General features: G+C 41.5%; 1 protein-coding gene across 2 annotated transcripts in view; it reads right to left on the reverse strand.

The window, feature by feature from the left end:
* Positions 1-2,733: 2,733 nt before the first annotated feature.
* The window catches only part of TRAF3 (TNF receptor associated factor 3), a 100,459-nt gene continuing 89,223 nt past the window's right edge, over positions 2,734-13,969 (reverse strand). For both annotated transcript variants that reach the window (XM_079947300.1, XM_079947299.1), the window contains exon 13: positions 2,734-12,595. In XM_079947300.1, the coding sequence (XP_079803426.1) occupies positions 12,024-12,595 (572 nt within the window). In that variant the 3' untranslated portion in view covers positions 2,734-12,023. The remainder of the gene's footprint in view (positions 12,596-13,969) is intronic.

Raw genomic sequence — 13,969 nt, forward strand, 5'->3', positions numbered from 1 at the left:
ATATTGAGCAAACTCAAGACTGTTAAATCACGGGAAGCTGTGTGTACAATGTCCACTTGAAGCATCTCCTCAGAATGTCTCCTCATTCTGGAGCACGGACAGTTGAATGAGAGAACAGGTCATTCCAGTGGTGGCCCTACATTTGTGGAAAACTCTCCTCTAAATAGGTCTGTCTGGTGCCTAACTTTAATATATTTTTTGTACCGCAGGGCTTTCTACATTTCTTAACAATTTAATGTTATTTTAATGCAATTCATTGTTAGCCTCTGTTTAGTGGATGACGATTAGCTGGTTTTAGCTCGGATGCGGGTCTTTAAATTTTTTTAAACATTAATATGAGCGTGCCAGCGTTGATTTCTATTTTTTTCCCATTTTGTTGGCTTTGTTATCGTGTTTGCATTTTGATGCTTTCATCGTACACCGCCTAGAGCCCTTCGCTGCATGAAATTGATAAATATACCAGACAAACAAAATTATGGAAAAGACTGAGAAAACAGTGTGAAGTCACAGAGCTGGAAGCTGTCCCTCTGATCCGGAGGCATGTATGATCCTTAAGAACTCCAGAGCATCTGTGCTGGATCAGAACAAAGGCCCAGCAACTTGTTTACCACAGTGGCTAACAAAATGCCTCTGGGAAGCCTTAAAGGATATGAGGGCAATAGATTTTTGTTTTTGCTCAGCAACTTCCGAGAGTGGAAGGAGCATATCGCCATGACGACTGATAGCCACAGCCTCTATGAATTTGTCCAACTCCCAAAGCATGTTCAGGGCAAAGGATGCCAGAACCTTATTTGGTGCGATCCCATTCTGCTTATAAACAATCTGCTCCCAAGAAACTGTGATGTCAAAACCTGAATACTGTACCCCAATCAAGTTCATAGCAGTACGTTACTTCCATACTCAAGTGTCCTGGGGAAAAGGGACATCGCAGCAACCTACAGCACAGAAAATACCACCATTTTATTTCTCAACAATGACATCATTGGGCCTTAAGGTCTGTAAATAGCAACACCCTAGAGGTCCCGGGCCCTAAGGAAGTCAGATTAGCCTCAACCAGAGCCAGGGCCTTTTCAACACTGGCTCCGGCCTGGTGGAACTCTCTGTCCCATGAGACCAGGGCCCTGCAGGATCTGATTTCTTTCCGCAGGGCCTGTAAGACAGAGTTGTTCCGCCTGGCCTTTGGTTTGGAATCAACTTGATCCCCTTCCCCTCTTTCATTTCTCCTTCTGTGATGGAACTCCTATTTGGGGACTTCCCTGGCTTTTTTCTGGCCCACGTAGGACCAGTCTGGATAGTTGGCCTTGCCGAAGATTTGATGTTTTCATCCCCAAAAAGTTTTTGAGTTGAGTTTCTACTGAAATGAGGCTGCATTTTAATGTTGTGTTTTAATCTTGTTTTTAAGTTGTATTTTAATCAATTGTTTTTATGCCTGGTGTTAGCTGCTCTGAGCCCGGTCTTGACTGGGGAGGGTGGGGTATAAATAAAAATATATATTATTATCATAATAATAATCATCATCATCATCCAACTGAACTCCTGCACTTTGTTTTAACCTAGCCAATGAAGAGTTTCACTATGTAAAAGAATCTGGTTTAAAATGTGTTAAATATTTTGGTTTTTCTAATACTTCTTTGCTGCTCCACATAAGAAAGTCCCAGCTCTTAGTATATCACAACTTTCATTGTTTTATTTCATCCTTTTCAGATTTTCATGCTTTGCTTGTTTTGTTGCTGAGTATATGAAAAAGCTGTGAAAACTGATTGGATTGAATTTCATATTGTTGTAAGACCAGCTCTACAAAATATTGAAATCTTCCCACTACTGTATTGCTGCCAATTAAATAAGATGTTATCCATTTCTTTGTCCAAGGTATTAAACTAATGTAGTGAACTATACCTGATAGGAATTGATTGAGAAGCCAAACTTAATAGTTCTTGTTTACTGTCACTCTCCACTCAATAATATACCAAGACTGAAATTGTATGCCCACTTTCCTGGGAGTAAACAATGCTGAACTCAATGCGCTTACTTTTGAATAGGCATGCATAAGATTGCACTATAAATGAAATGTTGAAATCCACCATTTGTCAGACCTTGATACTTCCTTCAAGTTATTAAAAGCATGTCTATGTTAAGCCAAGAGATAGCCTGCATGCAAAAATTGATCCAACACGTATCTCAGTGAAAGAAAATTCAAATCCTTTGTGGAAACAAATCTACACAGGATTGTATTTATCCCAGTGTTTCCCAAAATCAGATCTCCAGCTGTTTTTGAACTACAATTCCCATCATCTCTGACCACTGGTACTGCTGGCTAGGAATGATGGGAGTTGTAGTCTAAAAACAGCTGGAGACCCCAAGTTTGGGAAACACTGATCTATACACCATGAGTTAAGTTGTGGTTCTCCAGATGTTGGGGGACTGCAACTCTCGTAATTCCTAACCATCGGCTATAGAGATAATGGGATTTCGGAGTCCAGGAACATCTCAGGGACCACAGATGAATTATTTTTTTTGGGGGGGGTTATTGGGTTGTTGTTGTTTTGATTATGTATTTTGTGATTTTGTATTTTTATTTTGTTCTGTGAACCGCAGTGAGACCTCTGGGTATAGGGTGGTATATAAATTCGAAGAAGAAGAAGAAGATTCCCCATTTGTGAGAGAACATGTTTCTAGGAGCCATGAAAGTGAACTGGAAATGGCTCAACACCATACGACAAAATAAAAACACAATTCTGTTTATTTAAAAAATATCACTTCCTATTTAGGTTTATTGCCCCTCCCCCCTTTAATACAGTTCAGCATTTCAAAGTTTTGCATTCTACACACTGTTCTCATTTATTAGCATCAAAACACAAGACATAGCAAGACCTTCAAACACAAATAAATACCAAATAACAATACAACAAACCGAAGGACAACATATAATAATGCTATTGGGAAATCAGGGGCTTGTTGCTAATCATTATTAACAACCTGGGTATTGCTGAGCAATAAATTATACACTTTAAAAGTTCTTTTCCTTTAAAAAATAAACATACAAAAACCATTGATTACCAGATTCACTTACTTGCACTGTATCCTTTATAGCTATCAATAATTAAGACAGGCAGAATATACACAGTCAAATGAGGTTGGCCTTCTTTGGTCTTTGTTTCTGGATCAGAAAACCGAACACAACCAATGTACCTTTTTACCAAATATGAAATAAAAAGAAGTCACACAAGTTTTATACAGACTGATTTTGTACACAGTTCATGATTACTGGTGTGTTTTCAACAGATATTTCTTCTTGGAAAAGGATGCCCATATTATTTTTTCCAGCTCATTCAATAAATGGCATTTTATGGATGTTAAAAGGTTATCCTACTTGTCCTAAAGGAGAATGGATTCATTGCCCATCTCTTCAGCACGGGGGTGTCTCCCAACACCCCCTTTTTATCCCTAAATCATGAGAGCTTTTGGATCACAGCTGGGCGGGAAAATTATATATTTTCTTATAGTCATACAAAATGCAGAAGATATATATATCCTAGATAGCTACATGGAAAACAATACTAGGTGAATGATTTGGTGCCTCAGCACTAGCAAAAGCATTATTCCCACCCCCACCCCCAATTCTACAAGTACCAAAAACTCTGCGAGCAGAAGCAGTAATGGCTGGGAAGTGATTTGCTCGCAAGCGCCAGCCCAGTTCATAGCTCTAAGAGTATTCTCTCTGCAGGGAACGAGATCCCTTAAAGTATGCCAATAAATGGTTTAATCTCTCTCTCTATATATAAACCAGTTTACCAAGCAATCTGCAGGCAGTACTGCCTTTTATAAGAAGTTTAAAGTCCTTGCAGAACTAGCCACTGCAGTTAATAGTTTTGTTCTTAAGGACGACTTTTGAGTCCCTTACATGGCGGGTGGGATGGATGAAATCTAATCAGCAGAGTTAGGAAGGGAATCCCAATCTTAACTCCAAAAGCATTATGGGATTCCAGTTCAAAGCTGCATGCTTACAAATATTAAAAGTGTTAGCATGAATTCCCCATTAATAATAATGAAAATTATTGAATATTGACTCTCACTGCCTGATCCTAAGCTTCGATAAACCTTGCCGATCCTCGCTTGGAATATGGTCTCCTGATAGCTGGTCCCGCAAGTCACGCTCAGCATAATGCCAGAAGTGCAAACAAATGTTTAGGATCAGGGCTTAAAACTGTGAAGTGGAAGACAAAAAAGCTACATAGTCTTGCCAATATGTCAGAAGGTAATTTAGGATGAAACATATCCCTTTTGTGGTGTATCATTGCTTCGAAACAATGAAGGATGCCCCCTCATCAGCACCCACTAATGTACTTATTCCTACATCTGGCACAGATCTCAATAAAGTCTAGGGATCAGTTCCAACGTAATATTTTGCATCTGAAGGATGGCTCCTGAATTAATCATTCTCATGGGTGCATACTTGGAAAACACTGTCAGAACGGGCCAGTAATTCTACAAGCGGAGAATGGAACATCAAACTCCTCAGTACACACATATAAGGTATGAGCAAGTTCATTGGCTATAACCAGTAAGTGTGTGGATAGAGTATACACATTCCTTGGGAATACATTTCAGTAGCCATGCTGCAGATGCAAGAATGTTACATTGGATTAAAAGGCAGGAAGTAATAGTAAAGCCCTCAGTATTTTATTTTTGTTTAAAGTACATAATTAAAGTATTCACAGTGGAAAAGGTGACAGAACCAGAATTAAGTCATGCACTTAAAAATATTTTTAGTTTTCCTTGTCCAATAAAGCCCTTAAAAACTGAATCCTCTAAAACAAAGAACATAAATTGCTGTATCAGAAGATTTATTTATTTTTTATAAAACCAAGACACAGGTTATCGTTTATTATTGGGCACAAGTGGGAATATGTTATGCTAAGCTTCTCGTTAATCTCATGAGCTCTGAAGAGTAAAAAGGGACACTGGAACATGGACAGCTGAGTCAGCACATCACAAATACATTCCCAAAGCATGACAGCCGATATGTCAGTTATAGACTTTGCAATCCGTAAAACAGGTTCCTTGTCCCCCATCCCCCCCCCCAAATACCCATTCTTTATGGGTTAGAGATCAAAAAGGATGTTTCAGTGGCCTGAAAGCGGCACAAGGAAGTAAGAGCCGGTGTTTACCATATAGCACCAACACCAGCTTTTCCTCTGTGCAACATTCAATTTCTACATAGATAAGCAATTCTATGTTTATTCATTTTTTGAGGCTTGACTGACATTTTGTAAAGCAGTGCACAGATGAAACATGCACCAAGCACCAAGAGCTGTTATTTTAAACAGACTTGAAATCCCAGGTTCATTGGCTTGTAATTGTTTTTAGATTTATAACAGTGAAGAGTACTAAACAGTTAACTGTGGAAGCTGGTAGACATTCTCACACTGCCAATTTACTTATTGTTTTGTCCCTCCTCTCCCCATATTCCATTTCGGTCTGCTGAGTTCTATGGTCAGTTTCTAGCTTGACCCTATGGCCCCTCCAGAGGCTCTCAGATATGGATGTTTCCAAGAAGCAAGCAGGCTGCTACTTCACATCAGCCAAAGCTGATCTTTTATGTTCTGGGCTTTCGTTGCCCAAAACTATTACTTACATCCATGAGCCCCTCACATTCGCAGCAAAGGGAGGAGGTGGAAGGTAATTGAGCTACTAGAAAAGGACAAATTTCTGTGAGATTAAAGCTTCTGTCTTTTGCCTTGGAAAAAACCCAAACAGAACACATGATTTGTAGCAAACCAAGGCTATGATCTATTATATTAGGGTTTGTGCGGCACCAATTTTAAGGTTTCTTTCGTGGGCTTATTTCACAGAACCACAGTTCCCCCACCCCCAGTGGGAACTGGTTTTAAAACTCTTCTTGGATTTGGCACAAAAACATTTCAAGAGGACACCCTGGCTGTGCACAGGAGCTAATTCTCCCTATCACCCCCTTTTTTTGTGTACAAGGGACAAAAGGAAGGAACTTCTTTATGACCAGGTCAGACTATTTTGTTTCTGTCCACCTGGCTATTGTGATTTGCATGAGCCCCCCTGGGTCTCCAGGAGAGGCCTTTGAAATCATCAGATACCTGGTCCTTTGAGGTGGAGATGCCAGGGATTTTATCCAGGACCTTTTGCATGTCAAACATGTGCTCTACCTCCCAGCTATTGCTTCTCTCCCTATTAAGGGACTTTAGAGAACAGTTGGGAGCAGCTATTGGGAGTATGTGCTTAGAAGAATTCCGGCATGTGCTACATGCCTTTAGGTCCAGACCTGGAAAAAAAATACCAAGTTGTTGTTGTTGTTGTTTTTCTTCTTAAAACCTGCCCACCTCTTTATACATTTGCATAGTTTGCATAAATGAAGGCATCAAGACTACAGGAGATTGGAACTTGTGTCATCGAGGTGCAGAAAACATCTCCTGTAGTGACTGCTCTATGCCAGCCTTTGCATGCACCAATCAGTATTTCTAAAGAGGCTGGTTTGTCAGTGAAATGCCTGTTCAGCACAATGAAAAAGAAGATATAAACAGGTGAGGTTTTAGAGAGAGAAAAAGCCCACTCAAAGTTTTATAAGCAGGAGAAATTGGTAGTACAGTCATACCTCATGTTACGTTTGCTTCAGGTTACGTCCTTTCAGGGTACGTCCCATGGTGACCCGGAAGTACCGGAAAGGGTTACTTCCGGGTTTTGCCGCTCGCGCATGCGCAGAAGTGCAACATGACGTCACGCACATGCGCAGAAGCGCCGAATCGCAACCTGCGCGTGCGCAGACGCGCTGCTGCGATTCTGCGCTCTTTTCATGTTGCGAACGGGCCTCCAGAACGGGTCGCGTTTGCAACCAGAGGTACTACTGTACTTTGAGCAATACAATCCCAATCATTATACCAAATCTCTATTTGAATTTTGACAAAGATTAGTATAGCAAAACATAAACATTCCACATCTTTGAGTTTCCCTTCTCCCAAGGCGTAAGGAAACGCAGCTTTTATAAAGGAACTGAGAGTGCACCACACTTTTAAAGTTTTAAGAGATCTATTACATTCCATCGCTTGTAGAGCCATATCTCCACTTCTTTTCTTCCTATTCTACATTCTTCTCAAGAACAATGAAAGTTACAGTACAAGGCTGAAAGTCAATGCTGCATTTTAGCCGCTCGCATCTTACTCAATAATTGTGTCGTAGACAGCAGCTGAAACGAAATCAACAGAGAAGCAATGCAAATACAGTCATGCAGGAAGATCACACGTTGATCTTCAGGCACCGGAACAGTTTATTCCTGTTTGGATCTGAGACTTAAAAAAGAAGAAAACAGGGCGGACGCATGTGGTGCAAAAATTGTTTGATGTGGCAGTCTAAAGTGCTTTGTAGAAGGTAGGAAACAAAAGCTGCTTTGAAACATAGAATGGGGAGATAAAGAACAGCAGCAATGGGACTGTGCTTTCTTAAGCAGTCAGTGGCCAGAACTGTACTTTCAACATTGAGTTCTATATACCCTCGTGTTGCAACACAAAAAGCTAGTTATGCAACATCAGTGCAACTGTGGGGTTATCACAGGAGTGCAGAAGGGTGACACTAATCAACTAATGAATGATCTATACATCACCAAATTGGCCCTACAAGGCCATGAAGGGAGAAGTGTGATTTTGGGTTGTGCTCCCTCACGAAACTGTAGGATCCTGACATTTGAGCATCTTTTCGAGACATTTTAAGACCTTTAAACTGGGGCTGGTTTTGGCAATCAGAGTGGGGTAATTGCTTGCTATATTGCTTTTATTTAACTTGTTTTTTTATGACACTTTTTTTAAACCTACCTGAGCATTTGAGATAGGCTACAAATGTAAGTAAAATAATTCTGAAAACTTGAGGAAAGTTAAAAAAAAATTAAAGAAAGGAAAAAGAAAGACATTAACCAATAGTGCAAACCCTAATCTTATTTGAAGGCTGCATCTTCAGAGAGTAAGGTTATCTTAATTTCAGGAAACTGCTTCCTCCCCAAACAATTGTCCTGTGTGGCAGGCCAGCCAAATTTACTGTAGTTGTTCATCAGAAAAAGTGAGCCAATCAAGGTATATTCTATGAGCCAGCAAGTACTTGGGCTTACATCTTTATTAAATATCGAGTACAGTGGTACCTTGGGTTTAAGAACAGCTTAGTTTATGAACAACTTGGATTAAGAACGCTGCAAACCCAGAAGTAGGTGTTTTGGTTTGTGAACTTTGCCTAGGAAGCAGAAGAAGAGTTTGTATTTGATATCCCGATTTATCACTACCCAAAGGAGTCTCAAAGCGGCTAACATTCCCCTTTCCCTTCCTCCCCCACAACAAACACTCTGTGAGGTGAGTGAGGCTGAGAGACTTCAAGGTCACCCAGCAGCTGCATGTGGAGGAGCGGAGAAGCGAACCCGGTTCCCCAGATTACGAATCTACCGCTCTTAACCACTACACCACATGTGTTCCGCGTTCTGTTGAGTGTGTTCCATTTGTAAATTGAGTCACCCGCTGCTATGGGAAAGCACTCCTTGGTTTAAGAAGGCTTTGGTTTAAGAAGGGATTCCCGGAACGGATTAAGTTCGTAAACCAAGGTACCACTGTACTGTGATATATAACCTATTTACAACATAGCAGACTGCATACTTCACCTAAGATTAGTGACCAGTATCCTGAGCTGAACATGATTTTGCTAAGATGCTTGAAGTGAGTGACAAAGTTGTGATGTGGAAAAGGGAGTCCCAAGAGTCATGTCTGTTGTAAACAGCACCATGTTTGAAGGTCAAAATCCCACCCAACCCTTTTGGTAGTCCAAGCTACCTTTTTTCCTACAGGGTTGCGGGAGGGATTGCTTTTTAACAATGGAGAGAATCTGCACTATGAGTTATATGAGGAGCATTTGATATAACGAGGATGGCAGAAAGAAATTAAAAAATCCACGTCACGGTGGAGGGGAAATAATTATAGCAAGCAGTGTCACGGCTGGTGCTGTATTTACTCTGATGTTCAGCCGTCTTTAAATGTAGTAACATTTAAATGCCGAGGTCCCAATCAGGATACGGCCCAATGAGATTTAAGCTTCGGGAAGCTGTTGACTTAATTTGAACCCCATAAAGCGAAAACATAGAACTGTAAGCACGTCAGAGAGTTGATTTGAGTTTACAAGCTGAAAATTAGGCTTCTGTGGACTCAGGGAAAAAAAGAGGGACTGCACTGACTTCTACTCCATTCACATTTTCTAGGGTTTCAAAAATAAAGAGATGTTTTGAAAGGAATTCTGCACTGCATGGGGTCTGGATTGTCCTCTAGCAGTATCATATTCAAACAGGACATAAACTGTTCGTAGAAGACCGCGCTCGTAAAATGCCCATGACGTAAGAGCAATGAGGAGGGTGAGCCCTTTGGACATTTCCACTAGGGAATCCTGTTTTCAGTAAAATTCTGTAATGCATATACAAAAGCTCAGCTGCCTACATTCATGACTATTAAAAGAGTACCACAAGCCAACTTAACACTTTCCTCTAAAGCAGAAGGTTATGGGTTTACACCGGCCTGCGTAAAACTGCGCCAGGTTGTCTCTTCGGCAGGAGAAGTCTTCCTTTCGTGTCAGAGCTAGGATTTTAACGCTTGCCTTTCTCGCGGCAGCTTGCACCAGCGGACACAGCCAAGTTAGTACCATAAGAGAAAAATACAGTACTTTGAACCATGGAAGGCAAGAAGAGGAAGACAGGTTGCTACTGAATGCTTTGGCTGCCAGGCAGCAGGCAGTATTTAAGCAGGCGCCTGGGAAAAAATAAAAATAAAATAACCCCACGAGGATCACTCGGCATGCACGGTACGTATATATTTGTCAACAGAACAAAAAGGGGGGGAAAGCCTTTGGCAGGCACTGAGTGAAAAGGCACAGCCATAAAAGACAAGAGCAAGGAACTTAACTACAATGACGTGAGGTTTCAACTGAGCCCTAGACATGGAACTCTGGCTATAACACCCGACCGAAGCGGAAAGGTTGAGTGGGTACAACAATTGACTGGTTAGGAAAACGGGGGCCACGATCCCTCTGCCCGCGTGCACGTCAGCTCTGTCCAGGGGGAGCACTCTTAAGTGTTACACAGCCACCCATGCAATTAAAAAGCAGCACCCACATGGTTGGTGTAGTATAGGTCAAGCTATGCCATTAGACTTACTAGTCGCACAAGGGACTATTAAAAACAGAAGTCGGTAAGTTCTGTGGGTTGCAATCAGCATGATTCGAAGGCTGGGAAAGATGCTTCCTAGTAAAGGCTCAGGTAGTTGTTTATAATAGCAGGGTCCTGTGGGTTTTCCCTGCAGGGATGCATGTCGCACCCGCCAGAAAACCAACCCCCCCTGAATACATCCCCTTGCAAATTCTGAAACTGAGCCAGTTTGAAATGATGTTAGCTCTGCTACCTAGGAGCATGGCATCATTGAACAGCCGCTCTCCTTGGAAACAGGGGCGCTGTCAGAAGTCCTGGCTCCATAGGAGCACCGTGCACCAAATATATATATATATAGCACCTGAAGAAGTAGTATTCCACAACACTGAATGGATGGAATATCGGGTTAAGTCAGAAGCGCAGCTGTTGGGCTTCTGTTTCCGTATCTTGCGAAAAATATTGGCGTGGGTTTTTACAGACCAGTCAGCACATTATGCCTAAAGTCCAGTTAAAAAAATGACCATTTCAGGAATCTGAACTTAAAATCTGAATACAAAGCTATGAGCTATAAAGCAGCACGTTACAGCTAAGGCACATGAATTGCATGCAAGCCACCATTTCTCCATTTAAGACACTGCTTTCTCCTAACGGATTGTCCTCTGCAAGATGTGGTTAATTCCCAAGCAGAGGATCAATTAGCAGGTTTCCTATATAGGTATTACTCAGCACTATGCCCCCTTCTCAAACACCAAAAATATGTTGCACATTTATGCTTTAGCAAAAAAATAGATTATATATAGATATATAGATATATTTTTATAGAGCTTGGTCTGAGCGCATGAGGCAGAACTTTAAAAACATACAGGATTCCGTTTAGAACTCCAAAGTTCAACAAATGCCCTATTTTAGGGTGAAAATTATAAATCTGATAATGATGCACAGCATCCATGAGTGATTATTTTTTCTTAATTTTGAAATAGTGTCATTAACTACGACATATATTGTTAGGTTTACATTTCTAAAGAGAAATAACAGCTGTAGTTGAATAGTTTCTTTTCATATCACAAGTGATAACCTGCATTTGATCTTTTTTTTTTCTTCCAAGAAATATCAGTCTATCAACAGTTTTAAAATAAAATGCTTTTTTTTCTGTAGCAATTAATAGAACTCTAAACAAAAATATGACTCTGATTTAGACACTTTCGAGAAGATCTGGACATTCTGTCGAGGTCTTCTGGCAAAGTAATTATTTTAAAACAGAGACCAGGAGAGGCCTTAAAAATAAACAATATACTGTATTTCAGACAGGATTGCACTTATCGATTTTCAAAGTAATAATATCTTTTAACTGCAATGTTACTTCATAATTTCTTCTTCTTCTTTTTTAACTTAACATGCTGACAGTTTCTAGCTAACCCACATGTGAACTTTTACTTTTGTTTTCTAGTTAAAAAGGAATAAAAGTTTCATGTCTTTTCCAGCACAGGATATTTTGTCTCCCCCCCCCGCCCCTTCCAACCGATTAGAGATTACCAATAAATTATGAAAAGGTTTTCTGACTGTAATCGTTTGTCCTCGTGAGGATTAAGTGACTTGTCAGAACTCGAAGTGTTCCTATTATTTTTAATTAGAAAATATACCATGGTATGACTTCTTAATGGGTTGCTACGTTTGCCATTGGACCCCTATGCAAATTTATGCCTCCAAACGCTTCCTTCTGATAACACAAGGTTGTCCCCTCTGAGCTTTAGGGACCTCTTATTGAAGACAGGTAGATATAAAAAAGAGCCCCAAATGGAGTTGTCTTCTGTTGAATCTGCCTCTCTGCTATACGTCAGGGGTCTGGTAGGTCCGATGTATCCACTATGACTTTAATAAAAATAGTATCATCTTTAATATATGTTCCGTTTTCTAGAACAGTCTGTGCAACGAAGACTGGGCAGCCAGAAGCAATATTCATTTCTCCGGTGGGCTTCTTGAAACTACTGCTGTTGGGGTCTGGTTTGAAAGCATCCCCTAAATGGCGCCTGGAAGGTCCTTGATCCATCAACATAAGGGTAACTTTTTGCTTGAAGGGCCACGGAAGCAACGCGTCGTATTCTCCCCGCATGATGACAAAGAACAAGGACAAGTGCGTCCCTTTCCCCATGCCATCTCCGTTGAGATAAACTCTGGCACACATCTTATAGCCGAAGTACCCCGTATAAAAAGGTTGACTGTATAAGGACAACGTCTTCCCCATCACCGCTTCTTGCTTCCGACGTTTATAATCTCGGATTTTCCAGATCAATATGCCATTGTAGCTGGCTGTTTCCAAAACTTGAAAGCGGAGATCCATATCAGCCAATCGGATGTCGTGGACGCTCAGCATCTGATCATGCCTAGATAATTGTGATTCTAGCAGACCTGGAAGGAAAAGAGAGGAAACCCAAGCATTATCAAAGAAAAACATTTATTTGGGGGGTTTTCAGGTCAGTTTTTAAAAACGGTACTGGGCTTCTTTTTTCTTGGGACCTGAAAACACAACGTGAACAATGTAATACGATGGATCTCAGCAGTTAGCCTCTATATACAGTGGCACCTCAGGTTACATACGCTTCAGGTTACATATGCTTCAGGTTACAGACTCCGCTAACCCAGAAATAGTGCTTCAGGTTAAGAACTTTGCTTCAAGATGAGAACAGAAATCGTGCTTTGGCATCACGGCGGCAGCAGGAGGCCCCATTAGCTAAAGTGGTGCTTCAGGTTAAGAACAGTTTCAGGTTAAGAACAGACCTCTGGAACGAATTAAATACTTAACCCGAGGTACCACTCTGTGTGTGTGTGTGTGTGTGTGTGTGTGTGTCTGTGTGTGTGTGTATTTTACTGCTCGTGCAGACAGATGTATTCCAAGTGCAAAAAAGATGTAAAGAGCTCAATATGAAATGTTATCAGCAACAAAAATGCAAGGAAAGAAAGCAATACTTTGACAACATGACCCAAAACACAGCCTTAAGACAAGGCACACCTCACTGCCAGTTTCTAATTACCGTATTTTTCGCTCCATAGGGCGCACCTGACCATAGGGCGCACCTAGTTTTCAGAGGAGGAAAATACGGAAAAAAATATTCTGAATAAAATGTTGCACTAAACTATTTAAAACAGCAAAGCGGGTGGCTCCTGTCCGCTTTGCTGCTTTAAATCGAGCCTCAGAGGAGGGTAGGAAGGGGAACCATGGCTTATCTAAGTCCAGTTAATAATGCTGAGCCAGACTTATGGCCATCGAGATTAGCCTGGCCGTCTCAGTGGAAATCTGGGGAGGCTGGGGTGGACTTTCAGTGGTCAAAGTGTGGTTGTGTCTTCCTGCCCGGCATCTATTTCCTGCCGTCTTTCCCCCCTGCACCCCCGCACCCTGCTTCGAGGGAAGGAAGCGGAGCCATGGATCCTCTGCTCGCAACTGCAGTGGATTCCCTCCACTTTGAAGCAGGAAAGTGGGAGAGGAGCTGCTTACACAAGTGTAAGCTGCTACCCTCCCACTTTGCTGCTTCAAAGGGAGCCCAGGAGGAGGGAATCTGCTGCAGCCGCAAGCAGTGGAGGATCCATGGTCCCTTTCCTTCCCTCCTCCGCGATTGCTTTGAAGCAGGAAAGTAGGAGAGAGGCTGCTTACACAAGTGTAAGCTTACAAGTGTAAGCTGCTCCCCTCCCACTTTCCTGCTTCAAAGCAATCACGGAGGAGGGAATCCGCTGCAGCTGTCAGCAGTGGAGGATCCATGGTCCCCTTCCTTCCCTCCTCCGTAGTTG

Source organism: Podarcis cretensis (assembly GCF_951804945.1).
Source record: "Podarcis cretensis genome assembly, chromosome: 1".
In the NCBI taxonomy this organism is placed as follows: Eukaryota; Metazoa; Chordata; class Lepidosauria; order Squamata; family Lacertidae; genus Podarcis; species Podarcis cretensis.